Source organism: Bos javanicus, chromosome 25 (genome assembly GCF_032452875.1).
Source record: "Bos javanicus breed banteng chromosome 25, ARS-OSU_banteng_1.0, whole genome shotgun sequence".
NCBI classification, from domain to species: Eukaryota; Metazoa; Chordata; class Mammalia; order Artiodactyla; family Bovidae; genus Bos; species Bos javanicus.
Window position 1 is genome coordinate 9793675 of NC_083892.1, and position 26440 is coordinate 9820114.

General features: G+C 51.1%; 1 protein-coding gene and 1 long non-coding RNA gene across 9 annotated transcripts in view; one reads left to right on the top strand and one right to left on the bottom strand.

Moving 5' to 3' along the window:
* CLEC16A (C-type lectin domain containing 16A) overlaps window positions 1–26440 on the top strand; it is a 234618-nt gene that overhangs the window by 158626 nt on the left and 49552 nt on the right. For all 5 annotated transcript variants that reach the window (XM_061401133.1, XM_061401131.1, XM_061401129.1 and 2 more), the window contains 3 exons: window positions 11272–11423; window positions 14137–14341; window positions 16188–16352. In XM_061401133.1, the coding sequence (XP_061257117.1) occupies window positions 11272–11423; window positions 14137–14341; window positions 16188–16352 (522 nt within the window). The remainder of the gene's footprint in view (window positions 1–11271; window positions 11424–14136; window positions 14342–16187; window positions 16353–26440) is intronic.
* LOC133238240 (uncharacterized) lies at window positions 19928–26181 on the bottom strand. Of its 4 annotated transcripts, none has more exons than XR_009733478.1 (3): window positions 25665–26181; window positions 20846–21514; window positions 19928–20168 (listed from the first exon to the last, which is right to left on the bottom strand). It is a non-coding gene; the product is annotated as an uncharacterized LOC133238240 (long non-coding RNA). The 4 variants fall into 4 exon arrangements; XR_009733479.1 differs by lacking the exon at window positions 25665–26181 and adding an exon at window positions 22650–23620; XR_009733481.1 differs by lacking the exon at window positions 25665–26181 and having other exon boundaries at window positions 20846–20987; window positions 21168–23620.

Sequence of the window (26440 nt, forward strand, 5' to 3'; positions counted from 1 at the left end):
AATTCAGATTTCCCTTGTGGTTCAGACAGTAAAGAATCGGCCCTCGATGCAGGAGACCTGGGTTCGATGCCTTCGTTGGGAAGATCCCCTGGAGGAGGAAATGGCAACCCATTCCAGTATTCTTGCCTGAAAAATTCCAAGGACAGAGGAGCCTGGGGGGCTACAGTCCATGGGGTCGCAAAGAATCGGGCCCAACTGAGCGACTAACACCTTGCCTAAATTACTCCTAATTCCTTGCAAATTCAAGGAATCCCAGTAACCCTTCCCCTTCATTCTTGGAGGGACCAGAGTCGCATGCCGAGCAGTAGAAACTGCCAAGACGTGCTCCCCATCCAGGAAATATCGCGCTTTACAGCTGCCGCATGCCGTGCTGGGAAGGAGGGCTTTAGGGAGCTTCAAAGACGATAAAGTAATTGATTGCTACTTGCAGCAAACAACCCATAAGCTGTTGCTGGGTTGATGGAGGAATGGTTACTTAATTTTCTTCAAAGGATTGATTTGACTGTCAGGAGAAGCAGCCAACCTAATTGAGCGTGCTGGTCGACACCCTCAGTGGCAACCGCCACATCTCTTTCTTGTTTTGACTTTGGAATGCCGTGGGCGGTGTGTGGAGTCTCCCGTCGGTGTTCACCAGGCTCGAGAAGGTGCGGGGGTCAGCCGGATAGGACCGTTCTCCTTTGATGGGTCTGTTGAGTCACCAGTCCCTGTGGCCCCAGCTCTGCTGGGTTCTTTTCGAATCAGCACAGGACTTCCTTTCCTTGGCACTCAGAGTAGCTCCCACGGAAATGCGTGTGTGTGTGTGTGTCTCTGATGCCCCAGGACGGCAAAGCTTTTCAGTTTTGTAGTGGACGTTGATGGAGTGGTGACATTTGGGAGATGGATTGCACTTTCCCAGCGGGCTTCTTCTGATTGATGGCCTTGTACCGCCTGTGCCGGCCTCTCCCCCCAACAATACCCCCGCAGAGAGCCAACTGGAGCCCAGTGATTCATCACTTGCTTCCCAGCCCTGTATTACTGGTCAGTTAAGGCCTCTGCCCTCGGCTCCATCCCATCATCAGAGAGCCACGCCAGACTGGTTTTCCCTGGGGTCGCTGTCAAAGCTGTCTTCAGTGCCGCCGGGTATCTTCTTGGTCTCGCAAGGCTGCCATCTGCCCACTTGGCTGAAGCCTTCGTGAGGGCAGGGGCTTGGCCCGTCCCACTCCTATAGTATCGCTCTGCACTGGGCCAGAGCCCTGGGGTGGCAGATACCCAGTGGGCCTGAAAAAGGTCCCAGGTCGCTGCTGGAAGAGGCCACCAAGTGCCAGTGAAGGGGGCCTTGCCAAGGAGCACACGGCAGGTTTTTCAACTTGACCATGGGCTCAAACCCCTGGGATCTGCCTGCTGAGAGCTCGGGTCCTCTGACTGTCCTCCTGCAGGACCTAGCCAGCATCTTCCACCCTTGAGAGCTAGCCCGGATCAGGAGTGCCCCCCTCTTCTGAAGAAACAGGGGTCACTCCTCTCTGCAGCCTCATCCTAAAGACTAGAACCCCAGGTCCCAGTCAGCTTGTTCAGGATGCTGTGGAGGCCACACGTTCACTCTGGCTTCACAGCTCATCAGTCAGTCATGTGTCCTCAAGGATGTTACTTGACACCCTGCAGCTGTGTGTCCTTGGGGATCAGTGAACCGCTCTTCCCCCGTAGAATCCCAGGAACTTGTCAAGTGGGGAGCTTAGTGCCTGGCCCAGAGAAGCACTGGTCAGCAGCCGGGAAGGGGGACCTCTGTCCAAAGACACGGCCCTGACAGTCTTTCAGCTCATGGTTCTAGAGGACCACGGCCCCAAATGGCTGTGCGTCCCCACTGGATGCTTCGGCGGACTCCCCAGGGAAGCCAGCCATCCCATCGTCTTGGCTCCCTCTGCGAGGGCCCTTGGGCCCCTGCAGCTGCTTCGTTACTCATCCCTGGAATGCCTGCGTGTCTGGAAGAGAAACACAGTGGGCTCTGGCATCCATTGAGAGGCCAGGACCACACATTCCTTGTAAAAGAACTCTGATGCTTTTTGGCTCAGAAAGGAAATCCTAGTCTCCTATCAGCGGCAAATGCTCCCCTGTGGGCATGTTATCTTGGAATCCCGGGGTGAGCTTGCAGTCCTCAAGGAATCTGTACCTTGTTCTCAATCCTTCCTGACCTCTGACTCACAGCAGGTGTCTGGAAGACTAGATAGTGTTTACAGAGTCAGTAATCTAAACTCCAGCTGTGGTGGTGCTCCCAGAATTGGCCCTAAAGCCCAGGGTATTGGATTTCAAAGCGCTGGAATTCAGGCTGGCCTGGAAATCCCACCGTAAGGATAAAGACCTCAATTCTAAATGTATTCGGAGCCACCAAGCCAAGAATTAAATTACGGTATTGGCATCCGTATGTTTTCATGAAGGGATCATTTAAATACAGCAAGAGTCAGTCAGCCCTGTTTATTGCTCGGTAATGAGCTATAGCTTGTCAGAGGGAGCCCTGGAGGAAGGCTTCAGTCCAGGGGCTGAAAGGACAGCCCTCAGTACGGGAGGACCAGAAGATGCTAGCATCTTTCTGTCCAGGGGACAAGCACTTCTTCAGTGCCGGCCACTTCCCAGCCCCTCTCCTGGGGATTCAGCAGGGAATGGGACAGGTCAGGCCCTGCCTTCCTGGGGCTTCCGTCCAGACTAGGGAGCAGGCCTCAGGACCCCTGGGGGCTGGCAGGCCTTGGGGTGCAGCAGTGAGCTAAAGTGAGTAGATGTGCTACAGAGTAACTGAGTGTGTGGGCCCATCACCCCACAAGAGTTCTGAGAAGCATCCAACATCCATGATTCATTTTCTCCCTCTGAAGAGCATGGCTTACTTAGTCTAGAGCCTGCCTCCAGCAAGAATCACTCTACCTCAAGCAAGGGGGTTCTGACTGGTGAGTCAGGGCTCCAAAAAGTCAGGGTGCTTCCAGGCAACAGCCACTGCTGACAGAGACCACCTGGGCCTGGCCCCAGGCCTCTCTCAGATCCCCCGGTGGTCCTGCCGGGCTTATAAGTAACCTGAGATGCAGAGAGGGAGGTGGCTTGTCCAGGATCATACAGTTTTTAGTGGCAGAGCTGGGATTAAAACCCAGGTCGCTGTGGCTCCTCAACCCAAGCTGTTTTCACCCAAATGAGTTGCCCTCCTTCTGCACTTCCTGGCAAGGTGGCTCTTTAATGACTTGCCCTCTCCTCCTCTTCTTTCTCAGCATCTTAAAATTCTGTTGAAAAATGTTTGCATTCCTTTCCTCTTTATTCCACTAAACACTGCAGGACCTTCTGTGCCTCCCGGATCATCAGCCCCAGGCTGTTTGTCCAGGCTGGCCTTCCATGATGCGGTGTGCAGCCCCTTGGTGGTGCTGGAAGAATGTTAGACTTTTAAATGTGCCTGGATGCAGCACTGAATTACAATAAATCACAGTTGCAATTCTCTAGTGCTGAGTAACAAACCACCCTAAAATATAGTGGCTTTTTAAACAGCTACAACTGTTTTTTTTTGTTTTTTTTTTTTTTAATCATTCATTTTGCTCACAGATCTATAATTTGCCCAGAGCTCAGGGGGAAGAGCTCGTCTCCACTCCTCATGGCACCCTCTGGAGACTAGAGGGTGAGCTGGGGGCTGGGGGCCCAGGGCCTTGGCTTTTCTCAGTCGTGTCTCCATGACAGCTTGGGCTTCCTCACAGCATGGTGGATGCATTCCAAGAGTGTTTTTGTGACCTGGCCTCAGAAATCATACGGGATCACTTCCACTGTACTCTGTTGGTCTAGATCATCACAAAGGGCCGCCCACCCCCACCCCTGCCCTCGCTGCCCAGGTTCAAGGGGAAGGGACATAGACACCACCACCTGATGGGAGGAGGGTCAAGGTCATGCTGGAAGAAGAGCATGTGGGGTGGGGGGGTTGTTTTATTTTTTGGTCTCCAATTGTGGTGTGCGAGTTTTCTCTAGTTGTGGCAAACGGGCTTAGTTGCCGCATGGCACATGGGATCTTAGTTCCCTGACCAGGGATTGAACCCTCGTCTCCTGCATTGGAGCACTGGGCCGCCAGGGAAGTCCCTCAGGCAAGTATTGCCGTGGCCATCTCTGGAAAGTGTAGTCCACACAAAAATACATTTCGGTACCCCTAGAATCCTTTCTGTCACATCAAGGAGAAGGTCTGAGATTGGTACTAGTTTGTCTTAGAACTTCTCTAACTGCTGATAACCCTTTCTATCAAAAGAGCAGGCTTTTGGCTATAGTTTAATTTTAAAAGCTCTTTTATATCTATTTCCACAGTCACCTTATATGTTGTAATTCTGGTTTTCCATTCATGGTCATGCCACAACGTTTCCTTTTAAAATGTTTATTTGAGGAAAGCATGAGTGCTTTCAAGAGAAAAATTCAGCATAAGTTCTACTTTGCTGCTGTAGGCTTACTCTCACGTATGTACGTGAGTAAGGCTGTTTCTTTTGTGTGTTGTAGCAAAAACTAATACAGAACCTGAATGGCCATCAACTGGGAACTGTTAAATCATTTAGAGTCACATCTACTGTGGGAGGGGGCTTCCCTGGTGGCTCTGTGGTAAAGAATCCGCTTGCCAAGGCAAGAGATGTGGGTTTGATCCCTGGGTCAGGAAAATCCCCTGGAGGAGGAAATGGCAACCCACTCCCGTATTCTTGCCTGGGAGATCCAATGGACAGAGGAGCCTGGTGGGCTACAGTCCATGGGGTCACAAAGAGTCGGACATGACTCAGCGTGCACTACAGTGGGAGAGAGTGCAGCTATGAAAAACAGTGAGGAGCGCCTCTGGGGGTCGGGGGTGATGTATCACCGAGATCCGGGCTTCCGTGGCAGAAGTGCAAGGGCTTGTGTAGCGTCTGCGAAGGCCTAGGCAGCAGGGGAGGGCTGTAGCTGCGTGTGCTCTTGGAAATGCATGGTGGTGCTTTAGTCGCTAGCTCGTGTCCAGCTCTTTGTGACCCCATGCACTGTAGCCCGCCAGGCTCCTCTGTCCACAAGATTCTCCAGGCAAAACTACTGGAGTGGGTTGCCATTTCCTTCTCCAGAGGATCTTCCCGACCCAGGGCTCGAACCTGGGTCTCCTGCATTGCAGGCAGGTTCTTTACCGACTGAGCTACCAGGGAAGCCCTGGAAATTCATAGTGGTCGGGTAACAAGAAATCAAGTGGTTGTCTCTGGGGAAGAGGACTGGGGAGATTTACTATCAACTCTAAAAAATTCCACACCTTTTAAAATGGGAACATGCAAATGTGTTATCTATTCAAAGAGATTGATAAGGTTAATTTTTTTTAAACAGTAGCGGTTTATATGTTTATTATTTTCAAATTTTTATTTTCTTTATATTTTGGTCGCACTGTGAGGCATTCGAGCTCTTAGTTCCCCAACCAGGGATCAAACCTGTGCCTCCGTGTTTAAGCATGGAGTCTTAACCACTGGACTGCCATGGACGTCCCGCTTAATGTTTTCAAATAAAATGGCAAATCTTCCCCTCCCCACTCTCATAGAAATCAATGAACCAAAAGGCGGGGTCTCAGGGTGGGAGGAACTTGTCACTTCTCCCTGGAGGGAGGTTCCTTCTTGGCCCTGGGGTGCGATGGAGACAACTCTCATCCCACCCGCTCTTCCCTCAGGGCTCTGTCCCTCCCCAGATGGAGACTTGGCTTGCATGATGGTTTGTGGTCGAGAGCCCTAGCCTCCCTGCCGGCCCCCGAAGCCCTTGAGGCAGCGCCAAGCCTCATTCTTCACGGTCTGGTTCCCTAATGCAGGATCTAACACCCACATGTTTGTTGAACTGGACACCAGAGCTTCTTCAGCTCACACGTCTGGCCAGTTTGGAAACGTGCACACCTGTGCACCAAGAGGCACTGTGGGTGTCTTGCCGTCACCCAGAGCCCAGTCACCATCACCACACTTTGGGATCGGGGAGTGGGGGGTGGCAGGGAGGCAGCGTGCCAACGGCCAACAGCTGGGCTTGGGGCTGCTGCCCAAGCCTGCTGGGCCCCAGGAGGACCTGAGGCCCTCTCTGTAGGAGTGTGGAAAGAGTCACTTTTCCCCTCACTTAAGCACACAAACAACATGATGTTGTTATTTAGTTGCTAAGTCGTGCCTGACTCTTTTCTGACCCAATGGACTGCAGCCCTCCAGGCTTCTCTGTCCATGGGATTTCCCAAGCAGAAATACTGAGTGGGTTGCTATTTCCGTCTCCAGGGAATCTTCCCGACCCGGGGATTGAACCCACATCTCCTGCCTTGGCAGGCAGATTTTTTTTTTTTTTTTTTACCACTGAGCCAGCAGGGAAGCCCACACAAACAACTTACCTCTTTGAAAAAATCAAAGCACTCCATATAAACTAAAACAGCCTTGACTCTTACCCTTAGTCCCACCACCTTCCCTCCAAAGAGGTAATCACTCTGCACCCTGCCAGGCATTTTCTTAAATTTTTCTTTTACATACACATGCTTGAGTTCATAGAAAATATACAGGATCGTCTTGTGTGGTTTGACTTTACACAAATTGTGTCACACAGCCTGTGTCATGCTGCGACTTTTTCCACTCAGTTTTGGAGACTGAACCTTGTTGAAACATCCAGAGACCTCATTCACTCCTTGCCCTTGCCGTATATTTTTTTTAAAATAAACTTTCCTTTCTCACTGGACGTCTAGGTCATTACAGACCCAGATCTCATCGTCAACATGCTTATTCCTGTCTCTCAGCCCACGTGGGTGTTTTCCTGGGAATGTACCCATTGCCGGGTCATAGAGTATGAAACTTTCAGCTTTAATAAATAATGCTGATTTGCCCTTCCAAATGGCTATGTTAATTTATTCTCCTGGCAGTGTTTGAGAAAATCAGTTTTTCTACAGCCTCACTAATACCTGATGTTATCTTAACACTTTTATTCTTGCCAGTAGGTGGGATCCTGTTTTCATTTGTTTCCTGGTTTAGCAGGAAGGCTAGCACGTGTGTGTGTGTGTGTGTGTGTGTGTGTGTATTCACTCTCTTGTCCGTGAATGGCCTGTGGAGTTCTTCGTATTTTCGGCTTTATTCGTCTTTTGCCTCTTAAAGAGATATGTTGAAAATATTTCCCCCAGTCTGGTTATAAAGTTGTTCGTTATCCGTGAGCTAAATTTTAATTCTGAGGTAGTCAGTTTATCAGTCTTAATCTTATTTATTTGTATGTATTGATTCTTCATTTTTAGAGAAATCCTTTCCTGCTCCTAAGGTCACATGGATAGTGTGTTTTCCAATAAATGTCTGTAGATTTAAAGAAATAGAGTCCTTGGCTCTACCCCTTTGGAATGAAGTTGGTGGGAGGGTGCTGGGGACCAGATGGGCTGAGAGATGTAAAGAACCTGCCTGCCAATGCAAGAGACACAGGTTCAATCCCTGGGTCGGGAAGATCCCCTGGAGAAGGAAATCCGATGGACAGAGGAGCCTGGTGGGCTACAGTCCATTGGGGTCACAAAGAGTCAGACGTGACTGAGCACACGTGCACGCACGCTATGTAGGGATGGCCCGTCACCTGCACTGGCGTCCCCTGACGGCAAGCCAGCCCCGAGAGGCAGGCAGGGAGGTTCAGAAGGCCGCCACCGCCCCCCCGAAAGAGCTGCCTGCTGCTGTTGTCCTCCCCACAAGGGACCCCTCCTTCCCGGCACCTCAGTACCTGGCACCTCTCCCCCCAGCTCAGTGTGAAATCCGCAGGGACCTGCTTGCAGGTAGCAGGCGAAAGACCTAGAGCGAGGGCAAGGTGGAGTTCCCTCCCGCAGCTCTCTTCGGAGTCCTTCTCCGACAGGCATGCCCACGGCCGGCATGTGGGGCAGCCCAGGGGAGAGGCAAGGTGCCCCAAGCGTCTCCTGAGACGCCGACCCGGAGGCCCACAAAGGTCACCCCGACCAGACTCCCTTGATCGGCCCCAGAGGACGCCTGGGTGCCCTTCTGCTCAGTCCTCGGAAGCCGCTTCATTTCTCCTTAACTGCCCCCACAGCTTCTGAAAAACCAGGGGCTCCCTCCCTCTGAGAACCCTCCTGTCTCACTGGTGACAGTTGCCTTTTAGTTTTCTTACGAAATCTCTCACGGGGCTTTGATGTCTCAACTGCATTTCTGAAAGTTGTTCCGCTTTGGGGTTTTGTCCTTCCTTTAGAGTTCTTTGTGGCAGAGGTGGTAGGTCTTTCCTTCCCCCCGAAGCCCCTAAAGGCCCTGGTCTTTATGAGGGGGTTGCCTGCTGACACAGCCCGCTGACACCAAGACCTTGGCTGTGCCTGCTTTCCGGGCTCACCCGCAGATGAACCTCTTTTGTGAATGTGGGGAAGGGAAGAGCAGGTTGCCCTGTTTAGGGGGAAGCGGAGAGGAAAGAAAGAGAAAGGAAAAGAGAGAGAAAGCATCCTTTATGAGCTTAGTTTTCTCTTTTTAAAAAGTAAAAGATGCTAATTGGGGAACATGATGTAAATATTGAGTAAAGAAAGTAAACTCTACTTGTGTGTGTGTGTGTGTATGCGTGTGCACGCACGCTCAGTCGTGTCTAGTTCTTTGCCACCCCATGGACTGTAGCCCTCCAGGCTCCTCTGTCCATGGATTTTTTTTCAGGCAAGAGTGCTGAAGTAGGTTGACATTTCCTCCTCCAAGGGATCTTCCCAACCCAGGAATCAAACCCGGCTCTCTTGTGCCTCCTGCATTGGCAGGCGGGTTCTTTACCACTGCGCCACCTGGGAAGCCAGACTCCATGCACTGCAAAGAAAATGTTTGCAAGAAAGAGTGTGAGGACTTCCACCTCTGAGGATACAGAAGACTAGATGTCTTCTGCATGGAACTAGAAATTCTGGATAAAGTCATTTTTAGAACTCTTGTTAAATACTTGGCTAGACTCCTGCGAAAGGGAGGAAGCTCCTTGCCCTCGAGAATGAGAACATGCAAGCCAGAGAGTTGAGCCTGTCTGCTGCTAGTGTTGGCCGTGGGGTTTCTGGCCGTGCCAGGTGGTCACATGCTGGAGAGAAGAGACAGAATCACAAGGCCTGTCACAGCTGCTGGACCGGAAGACATCCCAGGAAGCCAGGATCTCAGACTGTGTGCTTAGAGCGTTAAGCGGAGGTAGTGTGGGAGGTGAGGGCAGGGAGGCGGAGGAGCGAGGGGAGAAGAGGGCAGAGGAGAAATGTGCCCGTCATTCCTTAGGTCTAAATGAAGAGCAGAAATGAGGGGAGGCAAAACCTTGGCAAATTCCTGTGTTTGGGGCCAGGATTGTTACTATCTGTGTTACTTTCCCCCCACCGCCCACCACCAATAAAGTGAAGCCAAGTATTAGGTTACAGAATGTATTGGGGTGCTGACAGTGTTCTACCGCTGGAGTGTCACAGGGCACAGCTCTAAATTTACCAAAACTCAAACTGTACACTTAAAATGGGTGAGTTTTATGGTATATAAATTATCCCTCCATAAAGCTGTTTAAGGAAAAAAAAAAATTCACCCACCATTCTTCTAATCAGACATGTCTTTTAACGTTTTAGTATATTTCTCCAAGCTTGTATTTCTTTGTAGGGATACTATCTTTTAACCTACCAAAATCACAGTTACAAAGTTTTTATCATCATGTTCATTTAAACATGTAATGTCTTTCCCAGTGCCGTTGCAATTATTGGTAAATAGGATTTTTTACTTGGGTCTTTAATGTATATTTCAAAAGTGTATATTGAATACCTTCTCATTTTAAAATAATTTCAAGCAAATCAGTGATACAGAGGGCAAAAATTAAAGTTCTCCTGTTGATACCACACACACACACACACGCACGCACACAACTACATATACACACACACACAGTCCCACCCACCCCCAATTCTCACTTCCCTCCTCCTAAGTAACCACAGTTCACACTTTGGTTAAACATAACTTTTAAATGGGTATGTAATTTTCCATATGATGGGAAAAAAATCATACTCACGTGGTTCCCCGCTTTGGGGGTATTTAGGTTGTTTCCTGGTTCAGCTATTTCTCTTAAAACATATTACAGAGGATTTCACTGGAGGGAACTCAAAGCAGACCAGAGATTTAATGGCCCTATGTTACTCTGGTGAGTTCCAAGCCATCAAGGACAGGCACTAAATTAGACATCAAATCTGGCAATAACTTCCAGCTAAGAGAAGGGACCAGGCATAAGCTGAGGAAACCCTGCTAAATGCTTTCCCTGCCTGTTCTCATTTTAAGGTATCAAACATCTCCAGATCAGGGACATTATTCCCATTTTACAGATGAGAAACCGTGGTTTAGAGGGGCCAAGTGCCTTGCCTGAAATCACACACCGTCTCATGTAGAGCTAGGCTCTAAGTTGTCAGACACCAAGATGAAGTCTTGATGATTCTGTAACCAAACGGGGGGCTCTTCCTTTCCTGTCTTCACTTAATCTGGGCAAACACAGTCAGAGGTGTAACCCGCCAACGCCTGCAGGGAAGCACTGAAATGTTACTGGGATTCTGGGTTTGTTGGGTGTTTTTTTAGCTACAGTTGCAGTGCCTAATTCACAGCCAGTATTGTATAGTAAGTCCCCCACACACGAACCTTCAAGTTGCCAACTTTGAGAGATGCAAACGTGAATTCATATGTCCCAGCGCGTCAGTTAGTTCACATCTCTGGCATACGCTGACACGCGAGTGCATCCTCTGCATGTGGCTGTGCTTTTGTGCACTTTAACGTACAGGACTGTATAGAGTGCAGTAGTAGAGTGTCTTTATTGAACCCAGCATGTTCAGAAGCCAGTGTAAAAGCAGCAGGGATGTATTTGATATGACTGTAATTTTTAAAGTTCTGTACTATAAGATTAAAAATGTCTTCTTAATTTTTGGTGTTTGTTTTTTGTGTATTATTTGTGTGAAAAGTATTAAAAACCTAGTAAAGTACAATACTATGTACCCAACCCTGTTAGTCGGGTACCTGGGCTAACTTCTTTGGACTTAGAAACGCGCTCTCAGACCGGAAGTCGTTCGTTGCGACTGTACTGTGCTTTATGTATTTTATTCGAGCTGGTCCTCACAAACAATGCTTTGAGTGGGTTGGGCATGATCCCCATTTTTTGGATGAGGAGTCTGAAGCCCAGAGAGGTACAGAAGGTTGCCCAGCATGACTCAGAGGAGGGACTCGGAACCCAGTGTGTGTGACTGCCAGGCTGGGGTCTGGCGCTGAGCTGTGCCGCCCGACAGAACACACACCAGCCCATATGTGTCGCTCAGACTGTGCAGCGGGCTGCACCTCACCCTGCTCTCTGTCCCCCTCCTCCCAGACAACAGCGACCTGATCGCGTGCACGGTGGTCGCCAAGGACGGCGGCATGCTCCAGCGGTTCCTGGCTGTCGATATTTACCAGATGAGCTTGGTGGAGCCCGACGTGTCCAGGCTGGGCTGGGGAGTGGTCAAGTTCGCCGGCCTTCTGCAGGTACGATGGCTGAGAAGCCTGGAAGCTCTTCTCCACTGGCTGTGCAAACACCCACCAAAGTGTCATCTTTACAGTCCAGTGCTAATGACATAAGGGCTGTGTGAACAGATTACCCTGACAGCAGTTAGAACACCTCACAGATAAGGGCCAAGTTCTCTTTAACCAAAACTCACTTCTGACGCCCCTCCTCTGTTACCAGATACGGTGCTTTGCCAACTGCACGTGTGAATGGAACTGCGTGTACTGTCCTTCCCAGGTGACCCAGTGCTAAAGAATCTGCCTGCCAACGCAGGAGACGCAGGTTCGATCCCTGGGTCGGGAAGATCCCCTGGAGTAGGAAACAGCAACCCACTCCAGTATTCCTGCCTGGAGAATCCCGTGGACAGAGGAGCCTGGCGGGCCGCAGTCCATAGGGTCACAAAAGAGTCGGACATGACTGACGCCACTTAGCGTGCACGTACTGTTTTTAAAAATTGTACACAGGTACTCAAAAGAGGGCGTGTCTGTGTGCATTCTTTATTCTGTCACGTTGCGTGTATTCTACACTTTGTTTTTTTTCACTCAGTGAATGTTTTAGAGCCCTGACTGTCAGTCTGTGGAGACTTTCTGGTTTTCTTATACCTGCTGCCTGCCCACATCCCAAGGCGGAGGTAGTCAGTGCCCTGTGGTTGTCCCCAGCTTTCTACCTTCACATATGGTGCTGCCGTGAACAAAACTGTCTGGACTTCCTTGTGCACTTGGGCCAGGGTTTCCCTAGGGCAGGTACCAAGAAGTTGGGCTGGGCTCATCTCCTCTCTAGGATGATTGTTGCCGCTGGTGATTTATGGAAGTTCCTGTGTCCTCCGTCTCTCCATCAAGCCTGGGCTTTTAAATTGCCAAACACCAAGCTGGAGCTTGGGCTTTCTTACTGTTTGTCTAATGATGGTGACTAATGCCAGCTGGTTGGTCAAAGGAAGCATAGAGCCAGGCGAGTTGAAAACAGCCTTCCATCCCGCGCCCCCACCAGACCCCCTGGGCCTTACTTGCCCTGCGCCGGGCCTGTTTCCTTGTTGGGCAGTCCTGGCTGTTGGCAAGGCCTTGCCGGGGCCAACCCACATCTGTCTCCAGTGTGACCCCCCTCCCCGAGATGACCACCCATGGGTTTGAAGATGCTGTTGCAACCATTTCCCAGCCTCCTCTTTTTCAAGATCTTTCCATTTAAAAAATGTCTTTTACAGAAGGGTGATGTGCACAGCAACCATCTGAAGAAGCTCGCATTTGAAAAAAGACTTCCACGTCGGAGACTGTCCATTAAGTGACTTAGTGCTGCTTCTTATTTGTCTAGGCTTATAATCAATTTCCTTTAGAATTTAGTGTCAGGAAAGTGTTTTTCTCCCTCAAAGGATTAATACGTGTCGTCCATCAGACAATGAAAGCCACATAAACCTTTTCTTTTGGTCTTCTTCCAGGAGCGCCTATTTGTCAGACTGTTACAACGCGCCAGCCTCTCTCTCCATTTTAAAAGCATAATATCTCATCTAATCCCCACTGCAACGTTCCGTGCCAGGTGGAATGCCTATGGACAGTCTCTGTCTTGTTTCATGAGCCTTTTCAACATTTCCGCCCCCTCCTCTAGCCTTTGACTTTCATGCTTGTCTCCTGTCCTCTGCTTTTTATCTCAAACCTCAGTGGGAAGCAGATTGTTTGCACAGAATCCATTCTGAGGCTTTGGATCGCATTTGTCCTAATACTTGGTCTACGTGAGTCCTTCTCTACCTTTCAAGGGCAACTTTCTTCAGATGTCTCTTTCTCAGAGTTAGCTTTTTTCTTTAGGGACCAGGAATTTGTCAGAGGCATACAAATAGGAGCTAATGATGCCCTCTTCTTAAGAGAGAGGGCCTCCCTGGTAGCTCAGTTGGTAAAGAATCTGCCTTCAATGCAGGAGACCCCGGTTCAATTCCTGGGTCAGGAAGATCTGCTGGGGAAGGGATAGACTACCCACTCCGGTATTCTTGGGCTTCATTTGTGGCTCATGTGGTAAAGAATCCGCCTGCAATGAGGGAGACCTGAGTTCAATCCCTGGGTTGGGAAGATCCCCCGGAGAAGGGAAAGGCTACCCACTCCGGTATTCTGGCCTAAAGAATTCCATGGACTGTATAATCTGTGGGATCCCAAAGAGTTGGACGCAACTGAGCAATTTTCACTTTCTTAAGAGAAGCAGGAAAGGAATCGTTAGTAGGTGAAATCATGCCAGAAAGAACTAGGACCTTGGGTTTGTTATCTCTGGTTTCTCAGAAGCAAGAATTGTTAGGGTTTGGGACTTCCCGCTGGTCCAGTGGTTAAGAATCCGCCTTCCAATGCAAGGGGGTGCGGGTTCAATCCCTGGTCAAGCACTGTGATCCCACAGGCCGCTGGCGTCCTGCATGTTCACCAGCTGACTCAAGTCTTTGTGGGGACAAAACCAGCTGCCGCAGCCAGCACCAGCCACTGAGCCGGCTGTGCTTCCCACCCTGTCGTCCCCCACCAGGGCCGGTCTGGTTTGTGCCCATCCTCAACACTCCTCAACACTTGGGGACTGATGGTCTCCTTCAGAACAAAAGCAAACTTCAGTCTGAGGGCCCTTGTTCTAGAGGAGACGTGGGTCCACAGCCTCCAAGCAGCGACCTTCCTAACGGAACGCCCTTCCTAACTGAACCTAACGGAAATCCTTTCTTTGGCCCCCTCCCCGCCCCAGGACATGCAGGTGACCGGCGTGGAGGACGACAGCCGCGCCCTGAATATCACCATCCACAAGCCTGCATCCAGCCCCCACTCCAAGCCCTTCCCCATCCTGCAAGCCACCTTCATCTTCTCGGACCACATCCGCTGCATCATTGCCAAGCAGCGCCTGGCCAAGGGCCGCATCCAGGCGAGACGCATGAAGATGCAGAGGATAGCGGGTGAGTGCGGCACCCCTCGCTGGGTGTCCTCTGAGCCATCAGCATGGGTCTCACATTGACCTCGAGCGCCCTGATGACTCCTCTAGGAGAGGACACCCACGATGCAGGAATCAGTTGTGTTTTGGTGAGAGGGTGGAGAATCCTAAGCGTTTGGTTTCTAGAATGTCTGAGGCTGCTCAAAGAGGTGCGGCCATCCGTGTGGACAGTGGTGCTCCCCTCCAGCACACGGCGTCCTCTAACTTATATTTGCAGAGTGCCTTGATTCTCATTGCCTGGAAGATTCCATGGACTGAGGAGCCTAGTGGACTACAGTCCATGGGGTTGCAAAGAGTCGGACACAACTGAGCGACTTCACTTCACTTTGATTCTCGTCTACCACCTCTGACCCTTAAAACCACCCTGGAGATGAGTAGGGCCTGTTCACCCATTTTATAGATGAGTACACTGAGGCTTGGTGACTTGCCCAAAGCCACACAGGCAGCTGGTTGTCAGAACCCAAGGGCAGGACTTCCTGCGCTAAAGCCCGTCCCTTCCTCCTCTCCGTTCCCAGCTCTCACGAGAGGCAGCCCTGCCTGATGAGGGGGCCGGGACCCAGCACTGGATTCGCAAGCATCATTTCACGTGGCGCAGGGATGCGGTGAATCAGTGAGGAGACCCTGCGCCATCCAGTGTCAGGAAGGCCCCAGCTTTCTTAGAAGGTGCTGATGTGAGAGCCTTCCCTTCATCAGGGCAGAAAGAACAGCATCCTCCTTGGGGAAAAGGCATTCTATCAACTCCTGAAATCACCACCAGCCTATCTCAAGAAACCAGGGCCTTCCACTGGGGGAGAAGGGGAGTGTTCTTGAGGGGTCTCCTGAAAATAAACACTTAGAGGGCGGGGTTTCTGGGCATGGTGGGTTCAGTTATTTCTGGCATGTGCTCCGTTGATCGGCGCAGGCCTTCATCACACATAGTCTGCATCTTATTTCTCACTTAGCTGAAACTTGGCCTCCAAAATCATTACAGAAGCATTTTGTAATGTGCAAAGTAACTTAAATCATTCAGTCCTTTCTCTAAAGATTTATTTCCAGAGTGTTTTTTTTTTTTTTTTAATGTAAAGCAATCTCTCACAGTTGGCATGAAGGCTAAATATTTCATTTGAAAATGGAGAATTATGCTGTGAAGTGGCTGTTAGAACTAACGCCTTGGGTATTTCCTTCTTCTTTTTTTTTTGGCCATGCCATGCGGCATCTGGGATCTTAGTTCCCCGATCAGGGATTGATCCTGTGGTCCCCTGTGTTGGAAGTGTGGAGTCTTAATCACTGTACCGCCTGGGAAGTCCCACGCGTTGGGTATTTCTTAAATAAATTCTAAAGGGCCCCTCCAAATTTTGCTGTATTGTGAGATTTGTGTGTGGAAGGGAAGACAGCGACAGATACACGCACACAGTCATAAACACACAAGCACAGGAGCGTGTGTGTTCTCTCTCACACACACTTCCCTGCACGCATAGATTTGTGAATTTCGTGGCACAACTGGCCCCGTTTGGTTCGGGGTCTGAAACCGTACATAATGCTAAGCCTTGGTACGGTTTTTTGTGTATGGAAACCAAGAATCTGAGGTGAAGATAGGCCTGGCATTCCTCTCTGAACCCCGCGCAAGGCGCCCCTTGTGTTTTGAGCCTCAGTCGAGACCCTCGGTGTCACGCTGGTCTCCCCAGCTCAAGGCTACCGGCTGCCTGCCTAGAAATGCCCCAGGGATGAGCCTGGCTGGGCCACAGCCACACCAACTACAGCCACCCAAAGTCTCATCACCTACACTCCCATCGTACGTGCTGAGCTTGAACCACGGGTTTGTTTGAACACAGCCCTCCTGGACCTTCCGATCCAGCCGACGACTGAGGTCCTGGGGTTTGGACTCGGCTCATCTTCCGCCCAGCACCTGCCCTTCCGCTTCTACGACCAGTGCCGCCGGGGCAGCAGCGACCCCACGGTGCAGCGCTCCGTGTTCGCCTCTGTGGACAGGGTGCCAGGTAAGCCCCCCGCGACGCCACCTCCTGTCCCCTCCAGGGAGAGGGAGAGGGTCGATTCCAGGACCTTCTGTATCTTGAGCATTTGTAAGCATCCCTTCTCCTCTCAGAAACCCAGCTTCTTAGAACTTACCAAAGTCCAGTGCAAGATCAAACACAAGCCCCAGAAAGAAATCTTGGCTTTCCCTTTGATGTTCCATCACCGGGGTTTGGTTTTCCAGAGATTTGTTTGAGGATGTAGAAGAGCTTCTCAGAATTAAGACTGAAACTTTCTTGGAAGTTTCTTGGAAATACTTAGAGTATTAGTAACGAGGTTGTGGAAGAGTCATTTCCTTTTCCATGTAGGATGACTAGAAAGAGTTGGTGTGTGTGGTTCCTATTTAAGCTCCTAAAGAAGTGAGAATTCACAAGAAGGTCCCACTGCCCACAGGGTGGCTGCCACTGTCTTTTTTCTGGGAGCTTCTCTTCCCACTTTCACCAAAGTACAGCTGTAACTTTCCTCCCCGCCTATCTCAAAGAGAAGCATGAATAGAAAATTCAGAGTCTCCCGGTGGAGCCGAAAGTACCACTTCTCCACAAGGCCCAGTGCGCACCCTCTTCCTGTTCTGATATGTCTGCACCCTGACCTCTCACAAAAGAACCTTGCCTTTGTTCAGAGAACTTCAGAAAACTGGCCAAGCTGTTCCCTGCAACTTCACCCCTCCAGGCTTAGGGCTTCAAACCTCAACTGCAAATGTTGCAAAATGTTTTCAAAAGCAGTTACCCAGTTAAGAATCGAATGCAGTGGATAGAACCTGACCCAAACCAGGGTCCCTGTTTCCCTTCACCTCCCATTTCGTTCTTCGATTTGATTTATTCATTTTAGAAATATAGTATATGCTATACATGCTAAGTCGTTTCAGTCGTGTCCAACTCTTTGCGATCTTATGGACTGTGGCCTGCCAGGCTCCTTTGTCCATGGCATTCATATAGTATATGCTATAAGCATATGACTTCTTAAAACCCAAACAGGACATGATAAGATGAAAAATAAGACTGCTTAGCCCCAGAAGTGACCATGGTTAACAGTTTCTTGCATGTCCTTCCAGACATGTTTTGCTTGTCTGTTTTTACACCCCAGGGTTATACTGTATTTGTGATTCTGCATCTCACTGAGTTTGATTATTGACAAGTCAGCATTACGTGGAAGCATGTGTAAACCGACTTGATGCTCATTCACTGTGGTAGAGTACTTTTTCGTATGGATGGACCAAAATAACCTTCTGTAACATTTCATACTGATGGGCATTGGACGCTGGTCGCTGACACTGGACAGTGATGCTGGTCATTTCCAGTGTCTGGCCCGTCCATCACAGTGACTCTCCTTGGGGTATCCTTGTTGTAAGTGTGCAAATGTCACGTATCGGTGGGATAAATGCTGAGTCAAAGGGGAGGTTTTTGATCTTAATATATATAGCCCCAGAAAAAAGTGTGCCAGGTCACGCTGCCACCCACAGCCTGCGATTGCTTCCATTCTTAATCCGGTCTTAGGTTTCGAGACTGACTGCAGTCCTGCATCTGTTTCAGCCGTGAAATGTGAGACAGTTCTGCCTGCTGAGGGGTCTGAAGGGTTCTTTGTTAAAAATTCTCCAGATTGGGACTTCCCTGGTAGTCCATTGGTTGAGAGTCTGCTTTCTAATGCAGGGGACTCGGGTTCAATCCCTGGTCGGGGAACTAGGATCCCACATGCCACAGAGTAACTAAGCCTGTGAGCCATAACTACTGAGCCTGTGTACCTCAACTAGAGAGTCCATGAGCCGCATCAGAGAAAGGTCCCGCATAATGCAGTGACGATCCCGCGTGCCGCAACCAAATAAATAAACATTTTTAAAAAATTCTCCAGATTGCTTCATGCTCTGTAGAGATGGTTGCTAAGCAGACATGAATGATGACCATAAGTCTAGGTTAACTAAATACAGACAAGCCTGGTAAGAAATCATTTCTTTCTTCCTTTCCTTTTTTTTTTCCCCACACAGTTAGAATTCTTTTTTTTTTTGGCTGCACAGGATGTGGGATCTTAGTTCCCCGACCAGGGATGGAACCTGTACCCCTTGCATTGGAAGGGCAGAGTCTAACCATTGGACTGCCAGGGAAATCCCACACACAGTTGTAATTTTATTATAACATGTCTATAAGTACACTTTGTAATTTTTTTTAATTGAAATGTAATTGACGTACAAGATTCTGTGAATTAAGAAATCATTTCTTTAGGGTCATCAGGGCTTCTTTGAGCTCAGCAAGTAATGGATTAAGGAGGAAAGCTTGGTCCTCATTTCACTGCCTCGTCTTTGGAACAAGGCGAGCGTAAAGTAATCAACAGAGCCAAATGTCAAGTTCTTGGGCATCTGCATGATTCCCCCATGTTTGCAGATGGCTGTGCGATCACTTCTCCCATCCCACCTGACCTCCAGAGAGGGGCCAGGTTGTCCAGTGCCAGGGGCATCGCTGGCCTGGGCCTGCCTTGCAGAGGGCTTGGCACAGCTGGGATGCCCAGTGTCCTCTTGCTGGTCCCAGGGTCAGGGTACCAGGTGGGACTGTGGCAGGTCACAGGAAGCTCCTGAAAGTGACCACTCACTCCTTAGCAGTGACTCCCCACAACAGCCCCTGGCAGGGCTGGTGGTAGGGAACATTCTCAGAGATGTGGCCGCAAGACGCCTGCTCCAGGGCCTTTGAGAGAGGCCTCGCTGCCCGCCTGTCCTTGCCTGGGCCAGAGATGTGACCTAAAGAGCCAGTGGAAAGTGGTGAGGCTTTGCATGACTCAGAGAGAGTCAGCGTTCTCTCATAGAGGGGACCCCGCCCCTCCGCCCCGCTCCCCCCACCCCCACCCCTGGTGCCTGACCACCTGCTGCCTCAGAATTTGGCCCCACAGCCATCCAGCATCTTGGCATCATCCCTCATCTTTTCTCTTCACTCTCCCACACCCACTTCTGCTCTGCCTCCAGAACACACCAGGTCCTGCTCCCTCTCTCGGCCCCCAGCGTCTCTCCCCCGCTCACGGCAGCGGCACCCACACGTTCCCTGGCTTCCAGGCTCGTCCCCTCCCTTCCACACAGCCAGAGGGATCTTTCTAGAACATAAATCACATCATCACATCATGCCTCTCCCTGCCGCCCTCCTGTAGCTTCCTCGTTGAATTTAGAACAAAATCCAGGTCTCTCGTTCTGGCCTTCAGTGCTCGCTGTGTGATGAGCCCTGGCCAGCCTCTCAGACGCAGCTCCCAAAGCCTTCACCCCATCCCCTGCCCGAGCCCCCGACCCTTGCTGCTCCTCCAAGTCAGCGTGTCTCCAGGTTTGGGCCTCAGGATCCCTCCTTTCTTTTTTTTGTTTTTTGGCTGTGTGACATGTGGGATCTTAGTTCATCGACAGAGGATCGAACCCGTGCTCCATGCAGTGGAAGCATGGAGTCCTAGCCACTGGAGTGCGAGGGAAGGCCCAGCGCCACTTTATACTCTTTGAAAAGCATTAAGGAACCCAGAGATCTTTAGTTTGTATGGATTATACTTATCCATATTTCAGCTATTGGAAATTAAAACTGAGAAATACTTTTAAAATTTATTTATTTAAAAAATAATAATAACCCATCCTATGTAAAGCAATAAATAGTATGGTTCTTTATGAACTACAAGTCTTTTGCAAAACAAAACAAATGAAAGTTAATATTATATTTTTGCAAATCTCCTTAATATCTGGCTTAATAGAAAACAGCTGGGTTTTCTCATAGCTGCTTCTGCTTTCAATCTGTCATGCTGGCATGGACTCCGGAAAGCTCCTCTGCATCCTCCTGAGAGAATGAGTATAAAAGGAAAATGCCGTCGTCATCTTTATGAGAATTCTGACCCTGGGAGGCGCCCCCAGGGTTCCCCAGCCCACGCTTTGAGAACCACCGCCCAAGCTCACGGTGCTCTCTCCTGCCCCAGGGCCTTGGCCCTGCATGCTCCTCCCTAGATCTGCATGCGGCCACTTCCTGATGATCACTCGGGCTTCAGACTGCATGCCGCCTCTTCAGAGAGGCCTTTCCTGATCCCCGCTGCCCCCCTCAGCCCCGTCACATTAGCCTGCGTGGCCCAGCAGCTCTGTACCTGGCCGACATATTTGGGTACCCTCTCCCCCCAGGAAGAGTGTCACTCCTGCGGGGACCTGGAGTGTCCCCGTCACACGGCGCCTTCATTCAGCCTTCACCGAGTGAGGAGTGAGCCTCCATCCTCAGTCTCTGCACAGCCTCAGGGCAGCACCCACCTGTTGCCCTTCTCCCTGCGAGAACACTCGGGAGACAACGAGTTCCCGCAGGGGCCCCAGACATTGGGTAGTTTAAGCTGCAGCACTTCGGCAGGGGACACCAGGGAACTGAGACCCTCCCCCAGGTCTTCAGTGGCATCCCCCCACCTCAGCTTCAGCGCTGTCACCGAAGCGAGTGAGATGCGAGTCCCGTCGGTTGCACGTCAGAGTCACCGCACTCACCTTCCTCAAAGAGTTTGCCAGAGGGCTCCTCGCAAGCCCGGCCCAGGTTGGCCTGTGATGCTGTGGCGTCCGTACCCGCCGTCCGGGTGTTGCTCTGTGTCCATCCCTTGCGTGGACTGCACTGTTGCAACATACCCCCTGCCTGGAGAGGAGTTGACAAGGGAAAAACCACGGCTGGCCACCTGCCCCGGGGTGGCTGCTGGAGGGGCTGGCTTGATCGTGACACGTCTCCTGCTGTTCTCTGCAGGCCCGGGGAGTTGTCACAGAGCCGTTTCTCTTCCCCTTTCAAAGCTCTATATGATTATATTTGATGAGCACATACCTTTCATTTCCTTGGATGAGATGTTATAAGTAGAATATAAATCAGGGCTAATAGGCGACTGGCCACTTCGATGTATTTTTCTTGTCCCATTTGGCTTTGAAAAAAATCACATATTCTATTTATTGGCCAGTTTTATGTTTATGGCTCTCGTCCCCACAGAATGTTCAGCTCCAGGAGTGCAGAGGCTGGTGAGCGTGCCTGGCCAGGGAGAGAGGGTCAGCAGTGGCCAGTGTGTTGGGTGGGCGGGCACATCCAGGTCTAGAGTCCAGCTCTGAGGTCAGTGCTCCATGGCTGGTGCCTTCCAGGACCCATTCCACTGACCTGTAGTGACAGCCGATTGCCAGAACCTGCCAAGAGGGGGTGGGGTATCCAAAACTAGCCCACAGGGCAGTCTTTCCACGGACACTCGTGGACCAGCAGACCCCAGAGCAGAGGCTGTTTCCAGAAGTGACCCCGGGCATCAGAGGGCAGTGGCCTCCAATCTGAGGGCCAGGGCTCTGGCCTCCCCACGCCAACCAAACCCCCTCTTCTGGGCTTCTTCTGGCCCAGGGGCTGCTCTCAGGCATATACCTGGGGGTGGGGGCGGGGGCTGATGACAGACCCCCACAGTCCCTCTTGGTCGGGTCCTACCCAAGCCCTGCCTAATTCTTACCCAAACAGAAGGGCTCTAGGGCCCAACTTGTTGGGGGATTGCAGTGGGACACAGCCAGGCACGTTGATGCCCACTGGCACTCAATGATCGGGGCTCAATGACGTATTTGAACAAAAGTGACCCTTCCCCAGCTGAGGACCGTCAACTGCCCTGGACCAGTCTTTCACCTCCAGGGAGGGTCTGTCCGCCTCTTTCACTGTCCTCCACCCTGTTTAGGGTAGTCTTGCGCCATCTGGCCCCTGTCCACTTTCCACAATCAGCTCCTCTCTCTTCTCTGTCCTGGGCTCTCTTGGCGGATAATACAGCCCAGCATCTCAGTCGCACTGGCTTTCTGTCTGCACCTCCTGAGCGCCAGGCGTGTCCCCTTAAGGACCACTGTCCTCACACTGCCCTCTGGCTAGAACCGGGAACCCTCTGCGAGCCTGGTACCTTCTCAGCGTTCAGGGTCCTGCTCGAATTTCTCCTCAGAGGCCTCCCCAGGGGCCTCAACACCCGCTGCCCCAGTCCCACCCCATAGAGCAGCTGGCTTTTATTTATTCTATTATGGTGAAATTCATACAGCATAAAACCAGCTATTTGGAAAAACACCATTCAGTGGCATTGGTACCTTCACATTCTGGGCTACTAACCCCTCTGCGTGCGTGTGTGCTCAGTCACTTCTGTCGTGTCTGACTCTTTGTGACCCCATGGACTGTAGCCCGCCAGGCTCCTCTGTACACGGGATTCTCCAGGCAAGAATACTGGAGTGGGTTGCCATGCCCTTACTCCAGGGGATCTTCCCGACCCAGGGAGCAAACCTGGGTCTCCCACGTTCCAGTCGGATTCTTTACCATCTGGCCCACCAGGGAGGCCCTTCTTTAGCTGAGAATCATGTTTTGGCAGTGCATCCACGTTGTGGCATGTGTCAGAGCTCTGTTCCTTCTCACGGCTGAGTTATACCCCATTGTGTGGCTGGACCCCCTTTGGTGCATTTGTTCTTCCACCTGTTGGCAGCCCTGGCAGCAGTCTCCACCTTTGAGCCAATGCAAATAGGGCTACTATGAGTGTGTGCGCGCCAAGTTTTTGTCTGAACACCTATGTTCAGTCTTTGGGGATTTCTACCTAGGAGTGGAATTGCTGGGTTGAATGCGAATTTAACTTTTTGAGGCGCAGTTTTCAGAGCCCTTCCCTTTAACTAAAGTTGCCCACTTGTCCTGTCCATCACTGTGCCATGCTAGTGTAAAAGGTTCTGAGGCCCTGTTTCAATTGCCCTCTGCAGTCGACACTTCATGAGCATAGAAGGTTCTGGGGCCCTGTTTATACTGCCCTCTCTGGTCGACACTTCGTGAGCATAGAAGGTTCTGGGGCCCTGTTTCTGTTGCCCTCACTGGTTGACACTCCATGAGCCAGTCGGTGCCCGGTGAGCAGGAAGCGGGCGAGGCTTGGTAGCTGGAGTTTGGGCTGGGTCACTGCTGCCTCTCTCACCCCCAGGCCGGGCTTCTGCCCCGGTCAGTGGGGGGCTCAGTGTGCCGGCAGGAGGGTCAGCTTTTCTCCTTTCCTGTCCTGCTGGGTTCGGGGCACCATCTGTCTCTGCGTAAACATTGAAATCCCTGAGCACAAGGGCAAGTGCCGAACCTTCCCCAGGTGTGATCGTTGTCAAAGGCAAATAAACCAGCCTTATCAGTCCCTGACCCAGAATACTTAATAGTTCTGTGGAAAGGCAGCCTCGTTCCAGGACCAGCCTTTGGCAGCTGAGTAACTGAGGAAGAATGCAGGATCGCAGTGCGCCTGGTGCCAGCCCAGCTGACCACAAAGCCTGGAACTGTCATCCAAAAAAAAAAAAAAAGGTGTGGGGTGGGGCAGGAGAAAACAAATCTTTGTTTAATTCATAGACCTCAGTTCTGACTTCTCCCCTGGGGAGAACGTACTAGGTGCTAATGTCATCTCGGGCAGTGTTTCCCAGAAACTCCTTTTTTCAAGCCTGTTATTTTTCTTGTTTCCGATTATAAAACTGAAGCCAACTCTCTCCTTCCAGCTCCCCCAAGGGGGGGGGGGGGGCGGAATACCCTTTCTGGAGTCACATGGGAAGGAGAGCAGCCCCCCACCTCCCTCCAGTCTTCCCAGCCCCATGTTAACCCCTCCCTGCATCAGAGACCCCAGCCACTGGCTTGGTGAGTTACAGAGAGTTACAGAAACTTGAATCTGACCTTGAGGCCCATTTTTTTTTTTTTTTTTTTTTGAAGCAAAACATAATTAAGCTGCTAAACACTTTATGCAGGACTCTCAACTGATCTTCCTCAGAAAGAAGGTTTTACCACTTTCCTGTTCTGCATGTAAAGAAGCCACCCACACGCCCAAGGTCACACCGATATGTCTTCCTCAGCAAGGCTTTGAACTCAGGTCTGCACCAGTCGGACCCTGAGCCCCCCACCACCAGACCCTTTCACTCCTGACTCAGTTTTGATGCTCCCAAAGTGAATTCTCCCCACCCTAGGCCTCAGTGGTATCGGACAAAAACCGTATCGTCAGCTCCAACCCTCAGCATGTTTTGGACAGAAAAGTCATCCATTTCTGGAAGTGTGGGGTACAGTTTAACCAGAAGCATTAACTGTGCCCGGCATTTGAATGCACTGATTCTGCCTTCCGCACAGCTCTGGAGGCATTAACTGTGCCCGGCACTTGTATGCACTGACTCTGTCTTCCGCACAGCTCTGGAAGCACTAACTGTGCCCGGCATTTGTATGCACTGACTCTGCCTTCCGCACAGCTCTGGAAGCGAGTGTCCCTTCCCCTGTTCCTCCCGTACCTCTGAGACCTGTCCCTCCACTTCTGCCTCTGAATACCATCTTCTTGAAGGCTCAGATGGTCAAGAATCTGCCTGCAATGCGGGAGACCCCGGTTTGAGCCCTGGGTTGTGAAGATCCCCTGGAGAAGGGAATGGCAACCCACTCAACTATTCTTGCCTGGAGAATTACATGGACAGAGGAGCCTGGTGGGCTACAGTCCATGGGGCCACAAAGAGTTGGACACAACCAAGCGACTAACACTGGGCATTGGTGATGGCCGAGCAGCTTCACCTGATGGCTCTGCCACCTGTCTCTAAGTGAGAGGTCGGGAGGGCAGAGGTCAGGAGAGAGGGGACTCTTGGGGGCCCTGGCCCAGCCAGCACGCTCCTATCCCTGTCTTCTCTGTGACACACCTGCTCCTGAGTCCACCCGCTCCAAGCCCACCTCCGCTGGATAGGGGACAAAGCTGCAGGGCTGTGATGCAGAAAGCCACCCTTCTCCCAGAGTCACTGCTTCCCAACCAGGCTTGGGGTCTGGGTTGCTCAAGGCCATCCTCATACAAATTTGCTCCTGGTCTACCATGAATAAAAACGCAGAAACAAGATTTCAGAATCCTGCCTGAGCAAAAGCAGCAGGATCTGCACTTCTTTCAAAGCTGCCTGGCAGATGTTTCTAAGAAATCAGCCTTGGAGTGGCTGGGTCGAGGCGTGGGGCCCCTGAGCCGAGTCCATGGGGTCCCTTCTTGCCAGGCTGCTTCTCGGAGCCCACAGGGCAGCCGTGAAGAGGGAGCCTGAGGATACTGTCAGGCTGGGAGCACCCACAAAGGAACCACATCCCCGAATCTGGACACCAAGGTTCCCTTCCCTGGAATGTGCCCTGCTCCCCCCGCCACCCCGCTGAAGACTCTTTCCCCAGACACACACCAGCACTTGTCTGAGGAGCCTTCTTGTGAAACACACACCCCACAGGCAGTGCCAGCCACTGGGCCCCAAACAAGCTTTTCCTGAGAGGTGGCAGCTGGGATGAGAAAAGAGTTCCGAAGAACTGAGTATTGCCTCACTGCTCGGGGTCATTACCCACCTCAGACACTGAAGAAGGCGAGTGCCCTGGGGACGTCAGCCGATGACAGTGTGTCAAGGAGCAGGTTGCAGGCAGAGAAGAGCTTGGGAGCCCAGGCATCGGGTTGTAGGAAAAGGCCAAAACCCCAGCTTCACGCTGCCTTTTGACCTTGGTGACGCCTTGGAATGTTCTGTGGGCTTAGGCGGGCCCACACAGGGCAGCCTCACTGGCAGCATGGGACAAGAGGCAAGTGCCAGGGCGAGGCCCAGCTGCTCAGGGGCACACCCATCCCTGCTCCCAGAACGCGGCTCCTGTCGCTTCTCGACTCCGGATTTCTTAGTTGAAGTGAAGCACGTTTATGGCAGCACAATCAGAAAGCTGGAAAAGTACCAAGGGAAGATAGAATGGCCAGGGTCCTGCCCCATTGTTCTTTCTGTTTATCCTTCGTGCTGTTTCTTTTCTCAGCAGCAGGGCTTGCCCAGGTGAGTCCTCAGAGGAGATGGCTTAGCACAGCCCCGGAGCAGACAATCAGGTTCAAGTCCTGGCTCCACCTTGTCCTCATTACATGGCCTTGGGTCAATTAGTCACCCCTCTGGGCCTGTTTATTCATATGAAAAATGGGGATGATGCATAATAGTGTGAATGTACTTAACACGACTGAACTGTACACTAAATAATAGTTACGATGGTACATTTTATGTTATGTATATTTTTTTGTTGTTGTTTAGTCGTTAAGTCTGACTCTTTTCAACCCCATGGATTATAGCCCTCCAGGCTCCTCTGTCAGTGGAATTTCC